The sequence below is a fragment of the Lutjanus erythropterus genome, chromosome 1, assembly GCF_056507025.1.
Source record: "Lutjanus erythropterus isolate fLutEry1 chromosome 1, fLutEry1.hap2, whole genome shotgun sequence".
Lineage (NCBI taxonomy): Eukaryota > Metazoa > Chordata > Actinopteri > Lutjaniformes > Lutjanidae > Lutjanus > Lutjanus erythropterus.
The window spans coordinates 44,468,826-44,490,845 of NC_139317.1; the positions used below are offsets into that span (position 1 = coordinate 44,468,826).

At 39.0% G+C, this 22,020-nt stretch overlaps 1 protein-coding gene across 1 annotated transcript in view; it reads right to left on the reverse strand.

Moving 5' to 3' along the window:
* Positions 1–22,020, reverse strand: part of lrrk1 (leucine-rich repeat kinase 1) — a 119,168-nt gene that overhangs the window by 4,225 nt on the left and 92,923 nt on the right. Inside the window, exons 30-37 of the mRNA XM_084722128.1 lie at positions 20,516–20,710; positions 19,301–19,452; positions 14,781–14,898; positions 12,659–12,775; positions 8,755–8,952; positions 8,423–8,637; positions 5,327–5,776; positions 2,743–2,844 (exon numbers count right to left, since the gene is read on the reverse strand). Of these exons, the coding sequence (XP_084578254.1) occupies positions 2,743–2,844; positions 5,327–5,776; positions 8,423–8,637; positions 8,755–8,952; positions 12,659–12,775; positions 14,781–14,898; positions 19,301–19,452; positions 20,516–20,710 (1,547 nt within the window). The remainder of the gene's footprint in view (positions 1–2,742; positions 2,845–5,326; positions 5,777–8,422; positions 8,638–8,754; positions 8,953–12,658; positions 12,776–14,780; positions 14,899–19,300; positions 19,453–20,515; positions 20,711–22,020) is intronic.

Here is a 22,020-nt window from a genome sequence, read left to right on the forward strand (position 1 = left end):
TATATGAAATATAAGTAATTTATGAAATGTTCTGGTTTGCTTTAACTTCTGCTCTTTGTTAGAACACAACTTCAACCATATAAAAATGTGTTAAAAGCCTTCAAAATCTAAAACTAAACTAATTAACTAAATTTTGTCCCAGATTTCTGTCAAATCCATCAGATTTCTACAAAAACATGATTTAATCAGGCATAACAAGGGTTAGCTATACCCTAAGGACCCCTGTCTCACTTTCTGGATTAGAAAAAATGGGAGTACTGCTCAAGCACTGGTTAACTTTCTATTTTTTCACCAATTCATTAAATGATATTGCTATCAGCTAAATAAAAGCCAAAAAAATATATGGTTTAAAAAGGTGTATTGTGATTAGCATTGAGAGAACTCTGAGAAACTTTAAAAAATAAAATGGCTGCTCACTACGACTATGATGTGAAATGAAGAAATGTAACATTTTGTCAACTCTGTATGACGTCTTGCAAGTTGCTGTCTACATTTAATAATACCTGTAGTCGCTAGGTTGGCCTGTTACGAGGTTTACTAGCTGAAAGTTTGACCTGCTAAAATAGATTTTCCAGCATAACTGAAGAGTAAAAATGAAACCCACCCCCCCTCCCCCCAATACAGTTTTGTAAAAATTCTCAAGAATGAGTGTATTATGAATAGTATTATTATATTATTAATGTTAGGTAGCTAAATTACATTATAATATAATAACATAAAATACATTTTGTGGTCTACAGTGTCAACAGCAGTACATTGCTTAGCTTCCCTGCTTGTACTCTTGCTGGTCCACGTTTAGGGTTAAACTGGAGGCGTGTCAGTATCTACTTTAGGTAATAAACTGAGTATAGACTTCATACAACCACGCTTCAAATAATCCAAACTATCCCTTTAAAGAATGGGACAAAGCAAACTACTTTTACACCCACTCTAATTTATGAAGGCTGTGACACAAAGCATTCTGGGAGGAAGGAGAGCTTCTGGTGACCCTGTATCCTGAGCTCAGCCACCCATGTATCATGCACAACAACCCTGAATTATCTTCTTCCATTGTTGTTTCATCTTCAGGAGGAGTGTCATTATCCTCCCCTGATGTTTCTGTGATATACAGCCGCGTGATTACAGAAACAGGTGAGGCTGAGCTCTGTGAAGTCACATCAAGCCGACACACGAGCTAACAAACACACAAAATAAATACAAACTATGGTTTAAAACATTTCTGATAGGTGTGAAGCTGTCCAATCAGAGTGCAGCATTGTTATCCTGATCATTCCAGCTGCAGAACAGCAGCAGCTATGTGATACAAACGAAGCCCTACAGGCCGTATGACCCCCTCCCCTGACCTGAGCCATGACCTCCCAACGTGTCGCCTCTGTTACAGGTGCACCATGTAATAACTGCTTATTAAGGACCCTGCTTTGGGTGGCCCTTTTATTGCCTGTTGCTAAAAGGCCAGGCCTTGTTTGTGGAAGCTCACACAGAAGTTCTTTCTGCACAGGACCAGCTGCTGGCTGCTTTACAGAAATAATTACAGACTCAGCGAAGCCCCATAAGTACATGATGAAGGATCTCGCTAAGCTTTATTGAGGCTGCATCAGTAAATTAATATATAGCTTGTTGGCTTCTCCTCCCCCATTGGTGAATGGTTTCAAGCATAGCTGAACATGAGCTCCATGCAGGTGGAAGAAACCCCAGTTTAGTGCTCACTGAGAGCCTTTAATATTAAAAGGAGAGTATTCTTAGATCAATTTAAGGACAAAAATAGGATACAGCCTACTTAAGACTGAAGAATAAATCAATATGTAGCAGTTGCACATGAAAAAATGAGTGCTGCAGTTCAAGTAGTGAGTTTGAGCCATAGACGCTATATTAAATAGGTTGAGATCCTATCATGTAGGCGAGTTGTTTCCCCCTGCTGCCTTCACTGCAGACGCTGCAGGAACACTGCAGGAGCACAAGACAAGAGCAACATTGTAAAGTGACAAAAACAAGTGATGACGAGTCCTCCACTGTAAGCTGATCAGATGTTTATGACTGACAGTTGTCTATCAATGTAACATTAAACCTGTTATCCTGTAAACAAAAGCCCACTGCTCTGAAATAACACACTCTGGAGTTAGGTAGCTGTCTGTCTCACTGCCTGCCACCAAACTGCATTAACATATTTCTCAATTTAACTGTTATAAACACCTACTCCTTCTACAAGATTATTAATAATTTCTTATGACTCATAAACAGACACTGACTCATTTGGCAAACATTCTGCATTAATTTGAACTCTAAAAAGTTATTCTGGTTATTCCAGAATAGAAATTTAAAAAGCGGGACACCACAGCTGAAGTGTTGTTGTCTGAGAAACGAGTATTTTAACTTCTTGTTGAAGTTTCTTTGACCTCTGATGATATATCATGTCATTTATTATTTATTACAGTAAATATATTTCTGATTTCTCCATTAAATACAAGGTTATGATGTCACTTAGACAACCTTTGGGTGTGTACTCTTTTTAACTGCATATTTTCACAATCTTATACTTTAATAATTTTACGACAAACTCTGACTTTCTTGACTTGCAAAAAATATCTTTTAAATGGACTCATGGTATATGTGTAATTCATGGCATGATTCACATGGGATGGTTGTCGACTAAAACTCATATTGACCAGTAACCAGGTAGCACAACTTTAAATCCCATCCTCCATCGTGTTTAACAGCAGTGGTTTTCACAGGAAATGTTCTCACCCCAAAGAGGAACATCCAGGTGGACTGAGGACAGCGATGACACGCCCCCTCAGCTGATCAGCATGTGACTGCACTTCAATGACCATCACATCTCCTCCACGCCTGCCAAACAACAGCACACACACACACACACACACACACACACACACACACACACACACACACACACACACACACACACACACACACACACACACACACACACATACATGCACATGTGAGCATGTGATGAGAGTAAATATGCTTTTCATTGCATATGAGTGACAGTGTGTTACGGTGCCACATAAAGTTGAACCAGCTGCTTTTGAGTCGAGTTAAAATGTAAGTCTTTATCAGTTGAAGACTAAATTTAAATAACTTTCACCACATACTGATACAGTCATTACTAAATATCAACACACACTAACTGGAGGTTGTGTAGCTGACTCAACCAACTGACACAACTAGCTAGTATATGACATGTCACGTTTCGAGTCAATATAATGAGCACAGCAGCTAATATGGAACATGGTGGACAGATCTGACCTGACACTTGACTCAAATGTTGTTAGACTTCCACTTTATGAACCAAAATCATCTTTGTCAAACATTTTAAAGAAAAACTGAGATTCTGTTAAGAAACATTAAAATAAATTTCACAAATTAACACAATATATTGTTAATTATAACATGTTAAGCCAATAACATTAGACCAAATGAACTGTAAACTCCAACCAACCAGTGGTGCTGGAATGAGTTTTAAAGACAGAGGACATCCAGCTTTGGATGGTTTTGATGTAACGTATTTTATTGTAATAGCAATGCAGGATGATGATTTGATAATGTGATCTGAAATAATTTTTAAACTAGTACTCACCTCCAGGGACGGTTCTAGCATTACATTATTGATGATCTATTTAGTTTTTTTATGAACATTTCATTTTGTTGCAGGTTATATTTGAAACTAAAAAGCAAAGTGAATAAAGAGTCGCCTCTGTCAAACAAAGCCCCCACAAACTGAGTCTTCCTCTTATTTGGTGTCAGAATACCTGGATTAGAACGTTACCACTTCATTACTATAACACCTGAAAGTAACATTATAAGGGTCTTTATTTGCATACACATTTGTTAAAGTGAAACTTGCAGGTTAAATTTTACTTATGTAATTTAGTGTGAAAATGCATTTGAGAAGTTACTGCAGGATGTTATATGTTATATAAGAGACAAAGGCAAAAATGAGGGAAAAGTTGCTTTTTTTGCAATGCTCAGATTTTTTTCTTTTGTTCAACATTGCGTCATATTACATCAATCTGTGTAATCAGTGTCTCTGACTGTGCCTCAGCTCAATGGGCCGACTCTGACAGCTGTTGTGGTTACTTCAGTACACACAGCTGCTTCATCAAGTTCACTGTCAGCAGGCAGCTGATAATGTCACTGCCACCAGCCTTGAATGTGAACGGTGCCCCATGAGCCTGGTTTCTAATGTTTGCAAACCACCAGATTAATCATCATAATGATTATATTAATGAGAGCAACATGTAGGAAGTATATGTTGTTGTAAGGCAGCTCTCTCCCCTACAGTAACGTAATGATGCAATGAAGTATGCTACATCACTTCTGTGTCATCCTTCTTAGATGTGGAAACAAAATACTCTCACAAAAAGAAGCTCTAAACGTCACTGTAGTGTGAATATATTTATATATTTTTAAAAGTCTAGCTTGTACATTATTTCCCTACACGTTGTTTTACTGGAGTCTCAAACCTGCAAGTCTAACTTCATGTTTTAATGGTATAAAAACTTAGAAAGATGGACTTTTGTGAATATTTTGCAGTGTTTGGCAGCACAGATGTGCCATTGTTTTTTACTGATTTATGTACATTTATGTATAGTGCTTATTTTCCAGTATGTTTTGTATATATACCAAAACTTAAAAATTCTGATATTACAATTGCACCATAGATATATGTTTTATATCTTTATTAGAGCTCATTAACTGATTATTAAATTAATTGCCAAGTATTTTGATAACTGATTAATCAATTTGAGTTATTTTATAAGAAAAAAAAGACAAAGTTTTTCTGATTCCACTTCTTAAATGTATGTTGATTATTTTCTCAACTAATTTATTTGTAAATTATTAGTGGTTCGGTCCGTAAAATGTCAAAAAATGGTGAAAAATGTCGATCACTATTGTCCAAAGTTTAAGTTGACATCCTAAAATGTCTTGTTTCGTCCAAAACACAAAGATATTCAGTTAGGACATGACTCAAAACAATTCAAATCAATTAGCAAAATAGTTGGTGATAAATTTAATAATCGATTGTTGTAGCTCTACTTAAATGTGAATACTTTCTGGTTTCTTTACTCTTCTATGACAGTATACCAAATATCTTTGGGTTGTGGACGTCATCTTGGACTTTGGGACACTTCAAAGGCAAACAACTATTAATCGATTAATCAAGAAAATAATCAACTGATTTAAAAGACTAATAAAATAATTAGTTAGTTACTGTCCTGATCTTTATTATTTTTATATTTATTTGCTGCTGCATGTCTCACTGGCTCTTCATGTTAGCAGCTGTCTTTGTGTTGTGTTTGTGTACCTGGGGATCCACAGAGTCCCGCTCACTGGCAGCACAGTGAAGGCCTGCAGATGAGGCGGCGTGGGATTTAGAATCTCTACAGAGTCCAGATCAAACTCCGGGTTGGTGGCTGCCTGCTGCTCCTGGTCTCTGCCCGTCTCCTCCCGGTCTGCAGGCAGCGGCACGCTGCTGCGGCTGCCTAATGAGCTGAGCCCTGCGGCGCTGGAGCAGTCTGACCCCGGCAGCTCCAGGGAGCAGCTGGATGATATGGAGCAGTAATCTGTCAGCGAGTCCTGGTGCTGGATGATCTGAGTGCCCGCCTCCTCGCTGTAGATCACTGTCACCTCGCCATTATTCCAGTCCAGCTTCTCCTCTTGGTCTGTGGTCTTGAGGTCAGTGGTTGTCACCGTGGTAATCCCAGCAGGACGCTGCACAGTGAAGACGTCCCGGAGGGGATTGCTGTCTCTGCAGCTGAAACCATGACATGACGTGACAAATCAAAACTTAATTATGCTTCAGTTGAGGCTGCTCAAGCATGAAAGCACAGCTGTGAGTATCATACAGATTAAGATTGCATGAAGAAACAAGTTTGTTGCATCATCGTTGCTAGTGTTAAACTTCCTAATTAGCATTAGCTAGCCAACCTGAGATAACAAAGCTATGATGTTGCTTTAAATAATTCTGGACGAGGAAGGTCACAGTTGACGCGTCTCAGTCAGTTCTTTGGTCTTAAAGCACAAAGAATGTGATATTTTCAGTGCTTTACAGGCTTCATTGTTACAGAGAGATTAAGCTGGTCTGTTATATATATTTATTACACGGCTTTATAAAATACTCAATTCTGATTGGCCAATTACCGCAGTCTAAGGTCTGTAATTTCAATAGAACAGACCACTGCAATGAAGAACAGATCGTTGCTATGGACAGTTTTGATTATAGGCTCTAGAGGAGCAATAACATAAATTTTAAATCAATATTTTGTGTCAAGTTATTGATGTTTTTTGGTAAATAACCATGTAACAAATGGGATAACGTACAGTCATCAGGTCAGGTATGGGATCATCTATGATTACGTCATTTGATCCCATAGACACTCAACAATTGGACAAGTTGACAGCCTATTATTGGTCTTTGACATAACTTCAGATTTCACTAAATACATAAAAAACATTCATTATTTTCTAACTCTAGTGGGAAAAACAGTACATTTCCCCAGATTCTATCTCAGAACAATCTCTTTAACAGATTCACACACATTAAAGTTATTCTATGTGATCTCCTTTTGATAAATAATGTAATATGCTTTCTTTGGAGCCCTCCTGGGGAGGCCTGCCATGCAGAGTTTGAAAACCTAGATGATTAATAGCACCACAGGTAAGAGGAAAAATATGTATTTTTGATTCTGGGGTGAACTGTCTCTTTAAAGGAATACTTCAATTTATTTTTATACTTCTACTCTCTTGCTGAGAGTTAGAGGAGAAAATTATTATCACTTTTATCAACTTTTTGTCAGGGCACAGACCACAAGAGATGAAATAAAAACAGTCAACTCTCCATTTTTGGGTGTGTGTGACATTATGATCCTATATGTACTATCTTGTGTTATTATCAAGGTGCTCATCAGAGTCCATATCATCACAGAACTCATTCCATGTTATGTGATCTAAGTATTGATAACAGATCATGTTGTCAAAGTACGTATTGCAGATCTTATTATTGAGGAGTTCCTCACAGTCCATATTTTTACAGTACTCACTGTAGAACAGATGAAAGTACTCATTAACAACCAAGCTATCAAAGTACTCATTTGGCCAAAAAAAGGACTCTGTGGTGGACAATCCATGAGTGAAAATGATGTCTCATGCTCTCTGAAGCTCTCTTTCACTGTTTGAGCCTGATGAATCCTGACATTGTCATCTTGGAATCTGTCCTGTCATCAGGGAAGAAAAAAATCCATTGATGTAAAAACCTGTTCATTCATTATATTCAGTAGTGAGCTGAACTCATTTTTGGACTCATAACGTTGCTGAACCTCGACCTGATCAACTGAAGCAACCACAGATCATAACACTGCCCCCACAGGCTTGTACAGTAGACACTAGGCATGATGGGAACATCACTTCATCTGCCTCTCTTCTTACCCTGATGCCCCCATCACTCTGGAACAGGGTAAATCTGGACTCATCAGACCACATGACCTTTTTCCATTGATCCACAGTCCAATTTTTATGCTGCCTAGCAAACTGAAGCCTTTTTTTCTGATTAGCTTCACTGATAAAAGGTTTTCTTAAGACTACACAGATGTTCAGGAGTTCTCTTCACAGTGTTTGTGTGGAAATGCTCTTACTTATTAGTAGTAGTAGTAGTATTATGTATCAGGCGCATGCGTTGGCGTTTGTACCTGCCGGTTAGTAGCTCTGTCTAATAACTCGCATTTTAACCAGTTTTTTATACGCCTTTGTTGGATCTCGGTTGTTTTATTTCCATTTCCATGTTTTCACATTACTTTGTAATGTGAATTTTGAAAAGTGCTCTATAAATAAAGATTATTATTATTATTATTACTTTAAGTATTAAACATAGCTGTGAGTTCTACTGTTGATTTTTTACGATTTGATTTCACCAAATGTTTAAGTGATCTCCGACCACAATCATTAACATTTTTGTCCGACCACATTTCTTCCTTGAAGATGCTGCTTCACCACTATCCAGCTGAAACATATTAATCATTGCAGTAATTATCCAATGGAAGGATCTTACCTATTGGCTTAGTTAAATCCAGGTGGTGACTTTTTTTTATCCAGGAAGTGTTTATAAATCTTTAAAGAATACATTTTCAGCAAAAAATGGAATTAAAGAGTTGGTATTAATATTTTAATATATTTTAAGTTTTTTTTGGAGGACATGATTTGTCCCAGTTCTCAAGAATAGGTGATATCTGTATCTGATGTCGTCTGCTTTCTAGGCAGGATTCATCACAAAGGAGTGGACTGATTCACTGCTCTTCAGTGTTCATTTCATTTCACTGAAGATCTACCACATCTTTGTGCTTGTCACTGTCCCAGATCCCACACCTGATGATGACACGTCCCTGTGGGAGTCGTCTACATTACTCACCAGTACTTGGCACAGAGCTGGTAGGAGGCGGCGTGGTAGAGCAGCAGGGTGTTGGTGTGGTCATCCAGGGTCCACACCGCCTCCTCTCCCCACAGACTGAAGCTGGTTGCCATGGATATGATGGAGGAGGGCGGGTCATAGGGCTCCAGTCTTTTGACCGCCTGAAGACTCAGACAGTCGATGACCAGCACACCCGGACCGTTGGAGAACCATAACTGATGGACAGTAAGGAATATAAAGACATGGGTTTGACTGATGAGTCCTTTTATTTGCAAATCTTCTTAGCGACACGACTTCATGGTCAGTACATTTCTGAGTTATTATCTGCTCACCTGGGAGCCGCTGCTGACCAGAGCCATGCTCCTGACTGGGTAGGGTCTCTGCCTGGGATCTGAGTCCTTCAGACCAAACACCGTCTTATTGAGGGTGTGTGAGCACAGATATGTCTCCCCCTCCAGAGGAAGGTCGTCCACCAAACTGTACACCGCCACCAGACCGTCAGACATCCCCGCAAACACTCTGGGCAGGCTCTGAACAGACGAGGAAGAGATATCGTTTTACATTTTAATTATCAGATTACATTCATGTATATGTGTCTAATAAAATGTAAAGTAAATGTTGTTTCAGAGACCTGATTACTTTTTTCACTTTAGTTTTTATTGTTGTTACTTATATACAAGCACAACAAACAAACAAACAAACAAACAAAAACATAACAGGAAACATGTTGTGAAGGGGAGGTTACAGTTCACACAAAGTTTGCTTTTATTTGCTTATTAAAGCACGATACAGTTTATGTTATCGATAAAACCATACAGTGCCGACATATTTATTTCTAAACCTAATCCATTTTTCCTGCTTTCTGTGAAACACATCTTCTTCCACTCTGAGAGAATAAGTCATTCTTTCCATCACATATACTTCCTGCATTATATCTAACCACTGTCTGTGTCTGGGTGTTTCAGTTTTAAGCCAGTTTCTTGTGATGGCCTTCCTGCCAGCTGTAAGAAAAATTTTGGCCAAATTATTATCTTCCTTCTGCACCACTTCTGACTTCTCTCTCTCCCAGAATGATTCTATTCTCTGACAGCTTCACAAGATGTGTACATGGTTTGTCTCAGTATGGCCACGCCGCCTCCAGCACTGTTGTTGCTTTAGAAGTCATTCGCTTGTTGTGTTAGTTTTAATAAAGAAACACAGATTTTTCCAATTAAATTCTCTCCTCTTAAGTGAATTTGTGGATGTCTGCAGTGTTACACACATATGGTACCATTCTTCTTCTGAAATCATGACGTTCAGTTCCTTTTTCCACCTAAATTTTACACGGAGAGTTTCAGCCTGACACTTCATTAAACTGTAATAAAGTTTGGAAATAATCCTTGGTGTGTTTTGATGATATGCCATCACTTCTACGATTTTAACCTTAAAACCTTAAAATTAAGAAAGATTAAATTTAAACCTCTTTTTAAATTTGAGTTTAGTTGTAACTCTAAACCTAGATTAAATTCTGTTGCATCAAAACTTTAAACTCTAATTCAAAATGTGATCCAGAATTAAGTTTGAGGAGGTTCAACTTTAGAAATGGCATTTTTTTTTTTTTTTTTTTAGACAGATTGAGAAAATAAAGTTCTGCAAAGAAAGTTAGGGAACAGACTCAACCCAGATAAATTTAATGATGCATCTCTTCTTTCTTTCATTCCAGCTGATCTGTTAAAACAGTCCACCAGTCGCTGCCAAGCAGTCTCTTTTTTCCTGACTGTGCTGTTGTTGGATTTTTTAACAATTATTTGGCCATATTGCTCCATTAATTCAGCCAGCAAGTTTTTTCCAAGGAGGGAGAATCAGAGCTTATCTGCTGTGCCACCATGAGTAGGCTAACTCAGCTAATTTTTATCTAGCTAGCAAACAATGTAACATTTGGTTAACTTTTTCTCTTGCTAGCAAACAATGTTATGTTTTGTTAGCCCTTTATCTAGCGACCAACACCAACATTTTGTTAAAATTTAAGCTAGCTGGAAAACAATGTAAGATTTGGTTAAATTTTATCTAGCTTGCAAACAATGCAACATTTTGTTAAAATTTTAGCTAGCGAGCAAACAATATAACGTTTTGGTTAACTTTTTATCTAGCTAGCAAACAAGGCAATCTTTCAACTTTCAGCTAGTTAGCAAACAACGTAACAGACCCACATCACTGTTTTAGATGACGGTCGAATCAACACTGATTCAGTGTCAGTTATGGTTGAAAATCCAACATCAATTTTTGCACTTTTAATTTGGGCATGCATCAAAATAGAGACAATATTTTGCCTGACAACATTTAAATGTTATTTCAATCTAATTTTGCTCTCTGGGAAGCATCTGCATATTGATTAAACCATTTAATGTCGATTTACATAAATAAATTGAAGTAAACAGATACTCATTTTTGTTTGTGCAACACAGCTCTGTTTAATTTTAAATGTGGACTTACTCATTTTGAACCTAGATTTGCTAAACTCTGATTAGAACTAACCTTAGATTAAATGAATCTTTCTTGGCACAGCCCACTCTAAAGTCATTCAATATTATCAAAGAATCACAGATTCCCACAGTGAAAGATGATCACATTTCATTCGTTGCTGCAGGCTGTAGACGGGGAGCAGCAGTACACATCATAAAGAAACTTTTCCCACAGAAGCCTGTTCGGTGCCTGGCAGTCATGCTACTGGCATTAAGCTGTTTTAGGGCCATTATGAGGAGAAGGTAAGCTATTAGCACTTTGTGGCTGCACTAAAACTGTGGACGTCCCACCTGTTAACGTCTCCATACCTTCACTTTAATGAAGAGTAATGTCAGGACAAGGAATTTAAATGAGACCGGAGACATTTTCCTGCTCAATTCAACTCAATCTAAACCCACTTTACATATAAGGAAAACATAACATTGTCAGCTTCATCTATCATTTAAAGTGATGGCTTTCTGTTATTCAGACACATGCAAGTGTTTGTGTTGTTTTTTTGAACATGACAGGAGCGTTACAGACTGAGCCTCAGAGCTTGGTGATATTTATCATCAGGTGGGACACACTGCTGGATGAGATTAGTGAGCTGGAAAGCAATGATGTGAAGGTAGAAGTGTTCAAGGTTCTTTCACAGGCTGCATCACTGACTCATTCTTTTTTATGTCTTCCATTTCTTATGACAATGCCTTAGTTGTTTAGTTGAAGCTCTTGTGTTGAATATAAAGCATTTTTCTGTATACTCATTTATTCATCTATGCAGTTTGCATGAATGTCAACACAGAATATATAAAAGGGAGAATGGTAGCTTCCTGGTTTTAATGAACTGATTTAATTTCTTTCTGCATAATAGATGATAATTAAATGAGAAATGTCTTACAGGTGAACAAAACATGCATTTAATCTCTTGGTATATTGAGCCTTGTGCTGCTGTAGTCTATATATAAACCTGACAGCATTCGGTTTGCTTAAAGGAGCAGTATGTAGCAATTGCATGTGCAAAAATGAAGACTTTAGTCCAAATAGCAAGTTGGCGCCATAGACTGTACATTAAATAGGTTGAAATCCTGTTTAATATATGAGCTATGTTTGAATCTCAGGCAGGCTGCAGGAGCACTGCAGGAGTGCAAGACAAGCATCAATTTTGATGCAGGCATGCATCATTAATTGCCAATAACTGAGGACAAGTCCTCCATTGTAAGTTCATCAGCTGTTTATAACTGTCAATTGTCTGTCAATGTAAGGTTCTGTGAAACTCCATTAACATTTTCCTCACTTTAACTGCTACAAACATCTACTCTCTCTAAAAGGTCATTAATGATTTCTTACAACTCATAAACAGACACTGACTCATTCAGCGAACATTTGGCATTAATTTGAACTCTGATTAATGTGAAACAGGCAAACAAAAACAGTCACTCTGTCCAGAATAGAAATTTCAAAAGGGGACACAGCGGCTGGAGTATTTCAACTTAACATGTGTCCTTGATCCCTGATGGCACGTTGACTTAATTTTATGATTTGTTACAGCAAATATATTACAGATTTCTCCTTTAAGCAGTGTGGAAGTGTCACATAAATGTTAAAGGTCTGACCTACTAAGAATGGTGTTGTGTAACTTTTTTCCAGAAATGAGCCCAACATGTAAAATTACATTAACATGCACAACAATAGAGAAACGTGTGTGTGTGTGTGTGTGTGTGTGTGTGTGTGTTGTGTGTGTGTGTATGACCTGACCTGTTCTCTTGCGGGGACAGGAAACAGGCAGGTGATGACGGCTGGACAGGAGAACTGTTTCTGGGGCTGACTGAGCGGACACATGTCCTTCAGACTGTAGACGAACACCTCCTGCTCCTGTCTCACACACACACACACACACACACACACACACACACACATACACACACACACACACACACACACACACACACACACACACACACACACACACACACACACACACACAGATTATTACACAATAATGAACAGTTTGAGTAAGACTGCAGAGCATGCAACATGTGAGTGAGTAATCCTGTTCTGAACAGTTTTAAGTTTCCTCTAATTCTGTCAAGAACTGTCAAGGTGAGGAGCTGGAGTCAGTGTGTGGTTAGCTTAGCTTAGCATTAAGACTGGAAGCAGGGGGAAACAGCTAGCATGGCCCTGTCCACAGTTAAAAACATACACCTACTATCAACCAATTAACACAATGTACTCATATTTTAATCTGAAGAAAAAAGAAACAGATAATAGTTGATTTATGGGGAATTCTGCCTCTAATCTATGTTAACAATGAGTGTATTTGATGGCTTTTTACCAAAGGCTATCACACAATTCCAAACACTTTGAAACACGCTTCATTACCAGCCTGAGCTCTGTTCACCCCAGGGTTCTCTTTTCTTTGTTCTCCTCTCCCTCAGAGGTTTTCCATAAAATCTTTATGTTACTAGGAAAAAAAAAAAGAAGTTCTGAAAATATAAGATTACTTGATGTTGTGATCAAGAGCACTGCTTCGATGTGTTAGAATATTACAAGGCCTAGCTGTGTCCGTGTGATTTTAACTTCTCTGAACACTGTCTTAATGCCAGCTACCGGCTGTTTGTGGATAGAAAGAAAACATAACGCACTGGCTTTTTGACCTTCCACTGATACTGGCTCTGATACTAGATAATTACAACTAACTGTTGGATCCCCCAAAAATGTTGGACACTCTAAAACAAGATGGATCATCTCAAGGGACTATCCACTAATAAACTTATATTAACTAAAAATTAAAAAACAAACTATATATGTCAGGGTCTCAAATTGCTGACTTACTCCCCCTCCCTCTGACCTGCGACATGATGTCCAATATATAAACCAGCCTGCAAACTTATTTTGTTTTACTTATTTTTTTTGATTCTGAAATGATTTTGATCATTTGATGAACTCAACAATGCTCAGCTAGCCATTTCCATCAGGATATTCATTCATTCATTCATTCATTCATTGTCCATAACCGCTTATCCTTGACGGGTCGCAGGGGGCTGGAGTCTATCCCAGCTGACATTGGGTGAGAGGCGGGGTTCACCCTGGACAAGATGCCAGTTCATCTCAGGTCTGACACATAGAGACAGACAACATTCACTCTCACATTCACACCTACGGACAATTTAGCATCACTGATTAACCTATTGTGCTGCATGTCTTTGGACTGTGGGAGGAAGCCGGAGAACCCGGAGAGAACCCACACAGACATGAGGAGAACATGTAAACTCTGCACTGCTCTGGACCTGCCCCAGCCATAAACTCCCCAGAGCCCCCAGTCGGCTGAAGGATTCAAACTCAGGACCTTCTTGCTGTGTGCTAACCACTGCACCACCATGCCGTCCCTCGACGGGGTATTAAAGACAATTTCAAATTGACAGAAGAGATGCTGAGTTTGTGTCCAGTACACGGCTAACTAAAACACTGTATAGAAACTGCTCTTTGTGAAGTGTGATGAAAATATGCACACTGACGTGGCCCCCTATGAGAGGACAATACCAGCAGTGGCCCCAAGACAATTTTAGTTTGAGACCTCTGATTTATATTTTAACATGAATAAAGAAAAAGATCAAATAGACATAAAATGCCACCAGTAAAACTAAAAAAGATAGAAACATAGCAAAAAAATCATGTTCTGTCAAATAAAAACAAAAATAAATCATATCAGAACATATTGGAAGGCATAAATAATGATACTGAAATAGACTGAGATGTTGTCCAGCCAATATATATGTGTCTGGATCTTCTATAAAGTGAATCACTACTCTGTGTTCTGCAAATAGAAATCAAGTAGAAAAGACTTTTATTTGCATGAAAATGTTAAATGTGATTGTACCTCGGTGGCCATCCACAGAGTGTTGCCCATCTTCAACTGACAGCTGATCCGACTGCCTGGACAGGACATCCTCTTCACCTCCACCTGTCCCTTCTCCACATTCACCACGCTGTAGTTCCTACATACAACACACACACACAACACACACACACACGCACAACAAGAGATGACCTCATACACTCTGATTCCAGCTGCTCTGGATAAAACCCCGGATATTCTGTAGCTGAACATGCAAGATATTACACACACTGATCTCTACAAACATCTTTGTTACAGCAGGACGTCGCCACAGTTCAGCAGTGCAGCGGACAGTTATAGATGCCATTCTAGATGTGGTCACTTTGGTGGTTTAGATAATCAGGTTCAATTAGCGATTTTGCTTAATGATCTGCTCTTTCTCCTCGGAGATTTCTATTGCATAAAAACCATAAAAATCATTTATTCTCATGTTAGCTGGACAGTGTTTATTTCAGATGAAGCATCACTTTAATACTGAGAGAAAACAGAATCACCGGGTTAATCAATCAAAGTTAAATTGCTTTTATGCACCTTGGATCAGTGGAGGTACAACTTGGAACATCATGTCTGATGGATGGATGGACAGACAGATATGAAACATGCTGAATATCATTTTAAAACAATCCATTAAATTGCTCATTCTTCTTATTTATGCTTTATTTACGATTGCTCATACCTCTCACTGTACTCCACTCAGTAAGAGTGAGCCAAAGATTTATTGATCAGGTCTGCTGTGAGTCGGGTTGCAATGCTTTGTCATTAAAAAAAAAACAGAGTCCCAAGGAAAAAAGTTTGGGAAACACTGGTTAGCCTGTTTCTTGTGCTGCTGTGACGTGTGAACGCCCCCTTCATTGATCAATAAAGTCTTATCTAAACTAATATTATGTCATCAACAAATATGCAAAGTGTGTGGTATTAACATAATGATGCAACAGGGATCAACAAGAAAGACTGCTCATTTGACTAGGGCAGATAAATTTGGCAACTCAAAAAGAACCATATTTTTTGGGGGGCTTTTGCCTTTATTTTGAAAGGGACAACTGAAGATATGACAAGAAAGCTTGCAAGCTTCCAAGCTTAAACATGACAATTAACTACATTTTTGTTACTATTTGATTAGCTTTAAAGAATTAAACAATTTGTGCAGGGGCAAATAAAAAATTAATTAGGGCAAGCAGATTTCTGACCCACTTGCCCAGCTGGACAAGGGAAGAAACAGCAACGTTGAACCTTGCTCTACAACTTGGGTCTTCAACAGGGGGTATGTGACCCCTAGGGGATCCTAAGAGTTACTGCAGGGGGGTGGTGTCTACAATGATGCAATTGAAGGTGAAAACAAAGTTTTCCAATAGTTGGAAAAAAAACATCAGTATCTTCACTGATACATAGTTTGATCTCTTCTTCTCTCCCTCTCTCAGCTTGCAAACATGTAAGTGGAGTGTGTGCGCCCTCAGGAGTGTGGCACACCAGCTTGGTGTAGGCCAAAGGCCAAACCTACAAGTAGAAGATAACTTTTGAACTTTATCTTTACAATGTCCAAACTAACTGACGTTGTTAGTTTGGAGATTGTTTGAATAACTGAGTCGCTGCTTCCCACGGCCAGGCTCTTAGGTGTAGCGAAGGGCAGTGGGAGAGTCGGGGGAGGGGAGGTAACAAGACCCTGACACAGTGAAGGGGTTAACGGCAGGAAGAGGTCTACAAGAGTCAGCAGCAGTCATTAACACCACCTGTATGAAGGGATGAAAGCTGCTTTTATTGTGAGGAGATTAACCTGGAGTCCTGCTGCCACACACACTAAACAATAGACATTACATCACACACACCTGGGAGCACTCAGTCAGCTGTGTGTGTGTGTGTGTGTGTGTGTGTGTGTGTGTGTGTGTGTGACTGCTGTGGAGTTTAAGCATCTAAGCGGTAAGATTTATAATTTACATCCACACTTAGATAACTGCTTTTCTTACGGTAAAGAGAGTTTAAATAATTAATAGATTCTGGATTTCAAAATGAAAATCAGACTCTTTTGTAGTCCCCCTGTGTTCTGAGGGAAAGTCCTTATCTGAGAAGATCTTAGAAAAGTGAAGTTGTCCTCCTTAACAATTACTGAGCAGGAGTGAGAAGCTGGGCTGTGGGTAAACACTCTGTATATGTATGTGTTTTGTTTTGTTTTGTTTTGTTTTTCGTTTCAATCTCCTGGTTTTCATTGGCCTGTTTGTAATCAGATCACCTGATTGGCTACAAAAATGCAGATGAAAGGTTTGGACATTAATTCAAATTGTACTCAGTACTCAAGTATGATTTTAAAGTAACTAAGTGGATTACATCTTGTAATGCATACTTAAGTACAAGTGAAAGAACAGACTTGTAGTACCAAAAAAACACTACTTAATTACAGTAATTTGAGTATTTGTAATTAGTTACTTTCACCCCTGCCCAGAATTAAGAGCAAACACTTGACTCTGAGACTCAACCATGTCAGAGACAACATGGGGTGGTAAATGTAGACCATTCTCATGTCTTTTGGTTTTGTCCTGAAATTGCGCAGTTTTGGGAAAACATTAATTTGGTTATTGACAAAATTCTGGGCCACTGATATACCAAGGTCATGTGTAATACTGTATTTTGGCAATATGACAGGAAATACTGTGTTAAGAATGAAAATCTTGCTAGCAGCTTGTAAAAAAAGCCATCATAAAGAGATGGTACAAACCAGAATCATCACCTCAAGATGAACGGTTGTGTCACAGGAACAAACTGTAGACACAAGGCAGTCCACATCGTTCATGGGTTGTTTTGTTTGTTGGTGTTGTTGTGTGTGTATGTGATTTTTGAAAGCAATAAAAATAAAGTTTCAAAAGAACATAATATCAGCTTATATCACAGAGGGGCTGATCCTCAGAGTCTGGACTCATCAAAGCAGGTTTCTCTTTCTGGCCATTTTCAGTGACATTTGTTTCATGAACTGCATCTCAAAAGTGCTGTGGTTGGCTGCAGATTCACTTTTTTGGTATTTGGTAGGAAAAGGGAAGTTGTCCCGATCAGATCTACACTGACGCTGCTCTTTCAAAAACACCACAGACATGCTCAACATGATCAACGCTGGCATCTCAGGCGATTTCGCTTCAGCAAAAGCAATTACAGCTGGTGTCACATGGACTACACTTGATCATAAATTGACCCAGATCAGGGGAAAACAATGAGATTGGTCCATCCATCCATACCACATGTTACAGGATTAAACTGTAGCAGCACTGAGTACAGTTATGTATTAAAAGGTCATGTAAAAATGCTGAGTGAAAAGACCTGTGTAATTGCTTTATACTACAGGACATGAACCATTCTATGAGCTTCATCATGTTAACTGTTCGACACAGCTTACAAAGCTTACATGGACCACGAAATGTTACTTAAATCTTGAAGTAAATGTGAGATTTTCAAGTCAGCTGGCACATTCTCCCTCACAGAAGCAGAGGCCTGAGCACTGAGGTGCAGCAAACTTTCACCTGCAGCACTTTTCTGCAATCAGTCTTGTAGCCACAAGAGATCAGCTCATGGCAGGATTTTGATGCTTCTGGCAATGATGTCCAGTGGGGCTCATGCATTTCTTCTGTTGATACGTAACTACCCACTGCTGCTACGGTTTAATCCAGTTACCACCATAACAGGTAGAGGCAGAGCATTTTCTCTCATTTAGTATTGCCTTACGTTGTAATAAAACATATATTTCACCTTAACTTGTATTTAATCTGGAAATAGCAGCTTGAGGTTCGCCAAAGTGCTCTCTGCCAGTAAGTGATTGCAGTCATTTTGGAAAATTGCTGCCGTGGTCATCAGAATCCCAGCTGGCCCAATATCCACATTTCTTCTAAATATACTGAGCTATATATGTGCCACATTTGGCACTTTATCACAAAATCAACAATAGGTTAGCTGTGCTGCTCCACTAATATAATTAGAGACATGTTAATGATGTGTGTGTGTACTTTTCCAGAAGAAAAGACAAAAAGTTTGCTCTAGTATCCACCATTTGACAAAATTATCCTGCGAAAACTGTTTTACTGATTTGCAACACTTCATAATTATCATAATGGCCAATGGCCATATCATAGCCAATTACTTTGTAAAAGTCAACAGAACTATGTGTGAGTATTTTATTTGTTTACTAGGATCTAGATTATGTCTGTTAATTGCATGTGGGTCCAGTGGAACAGGAAAATCTGATACACCATTGGTTGCCATTTTGAAACCAGGGTGTGAGTTTGTGATAGCCCAATATCCACAATACATCCACCAACACATCTGCCAAATGTTGTGCTTTTATCACAAAAAGAACAAAACTGTGTGTTGAGCATTGCCGCCCCACTACAACAACAAGAATATACTGTAGATCAAGTGAGTTGTTTCATAGTTTTAATGCATGCAGACAGCTTAAAAGAGAAATATTTTTTCTGCATTAAAAGCTGAATGAAAAGCAGTTGTTAGCAGTTAAAAGAATTGAAACACACCTGTCATCCTTGTCGCCGTCCCAGAACACTGCGCTGTGTCCCTGCAGCTGGGACAGGAAGAGCTGCGATTGGATGTCACAGGACAACACATACCGGAGGCAGGGGAAGCTGGGCTCCTGCATCTGCCTCAGACACTGCATGGCCACCGGCCTCTGCAGACACACACATGAAGAGGCTAAATCAGATCTGCTGTTAAACACATTTTTTTGTTGCTACTGTACTTATTTAATTGGACTGAAGAGGTGAAGAGGGTGAGAGGATGTACTGAATGGAAGGACCACACCATCCCATGTGAAGTGTGTATAATCCCTCACAGGCTTCCCACCTGCAGGCACGAACAGCTTTATTCACTGGAAAACACACCCAAGTCGCAGGTACTGACCCTTGGTCTTTGGGGCTGTGAATAAGAATTTCTGTGTTTTTTAATGTCTTGTCAGGAGTCTCCTGCTTGTCCGCTATATGAGCCACAATGTGAGCAGTAAAGTTTTGACCGGAACCTTTACTTACCCCAACTTCATAAAGCACCAGGCCTTCATTTGAACCAGGCCTGTATTAAAACCAGGCCTGTATTTCTAATTTCCTCTGTTTGATAAGTATAACTGCTCAGATTTTAGTACGAAGCCTTGTTGGGTCTATTCCTGCTTGCCGTGTTAAAGTTGTTGCATTACGCTGTTAACACAAACTCATGACTTCCTGTATCCATTTCAAATTAAAAGTCCTTGAGCATTTTAGAGGATGGAAAACCTTATTTTCCTCTCAATTTTTCATTGATAAACATTTGCATGAATGTGTTGTGGAAAACTCATTGGCTTGAAAGGTTTATATATGGTGCTTCAAATGTAGTTACTGCCACCTTGTGTTGCTTGTACAATGCTATAAAATCCCATTTGGGTGGAATGTTAAAACACATATGCCCACGACTGAAATCAGACAATAGCAGTTAAAATGGCCAATCTATGACACTGAAAATAGTGTGATTATATTGTTAAATTTATAAAACTAAAGCAACGGACACATTATTCTTAGTTTAAATGCACATAATATGACATCCACTCTTGTTTTTCCTGTGGCCATTATTTGAGACCCAGCTTTTTTTTGCCTACTGGTTTTGATTTGAGAAAATGGTAATAAGTCTGTTTCACATAAAGCAAAGCAAATGTTGTAAAAGTTGTGTGTTTTTGACAAAAAAAAGTGTGAACAAACAGGGAGGCTCACCTTCTCAGGTTTGGTGTCCCAACATTCAACCAGCAGACTGTGAAGGCAGCAGAACTGAACCTCCTCTGGACTGCCCAGCACTGGTCGAACGCCTTTGGCGAGCTTCTTCGCTATCTGGAGCTGGTGGTGTCCCAGGGCTGGCCTCCGCCCAGACAGCAGCTCATACAGCACCATCCCGTAGGAGAACATGTCCACCTTTAGGTAGTGATGGTGAGAAAAAAAACAAGGATCAAAGAGGTCAGGTTTCAGAGTTACATCAGAGGTGGTTATTGAGACCTCCACAAAGATTTGTGTGCAGTGTTGTCACACATGGAATATAGCCTTAGATTGTGGATTTATGAGGCTGAGGGCAGGTTATGTAATAAACAGTGGCAGTGGCAGGCTGTCTGAGGGGCAGGGGCGAAAAAAAAGGGCAACGGCACGTGAAAATCATTACACATTTGAGTTGACAAAGTTTCAATGCCTGGTTTAGATTAAAAATGTCTTATTATGATGCAAAATCAATCAAAGAACAATCATTACCATCCTGTGTTTGTTTTGTTTTGTTTCTCGTCCATGTGTCTTGGTTTTCATTGGTCAGTTTGTGATCAAATCACCTTATTGGCTACTAAAATGCAGATAAAAGGTTTGGATATCAATTAAAATTGAACTCAGTACTCAACTATGGTTTTAAAAGTAACTAAGTAGATTGCATGGTGTAATGAATACTTAAGCACAAGTTTGTTGCATTCTGTAATTATATCTGTAATATAATTATACATACATATTATACATACATATCTGTAATTAATTACTTCCACCCCATCATTTAATCACATTTTGTCCACTAGAAGGGCATCCCAGAGGGCACTTTATCATATTTTATCTACCATAGGGGCATCCAAGCAGGCACTATTGCATTGTTCTTTAGAAAATGGGGACACTAGGGGAGCCAATTGCCCCCCCTTGAATCCAGCGAACGTCAGGATGAGAAACATATGTAGAACATACATACATGCCAGAAAACTGTTTTGAAAGCTGAAGGGAAAGTATAATCCTGTGCTTATCAGCAGGGGAACATGGGGGAGGAGGTGAATGACAGTGATAGTCTGACTTTTACTGATAATGATATGGAAGCACTGAAAACTCTGATTGGCAGATACTCTACAGCAACACCACTCTGGTTTATCCTGGTCTCCTCTTATCCTCTGGAGCTCATTCATCTTGTATACTCAGGACTCAGAGTGTCTTGGATTGTTTCCTCTTGTTTGCGAGTGTCACGGCCCTTAACTCCAAAGAGCACCTTTGTCCATCAAGTGTTTTTAAAGCAGAGACGAACTCCAGGTTTGTTTCCTTCTTTCTCATTCATCTGGTCCTGGAAACCCATATCTGCGGACCAAAATACCCAAGTGGATTCCTGTCTTTGAAGGGTCACAGATAGTGATTGGAGGTCTCAACCTCTGCAGGACTTCCCAGAATAACTGGCAAACAGTAATGCAATGCCAAAAGCACTCAACTACTTCAGT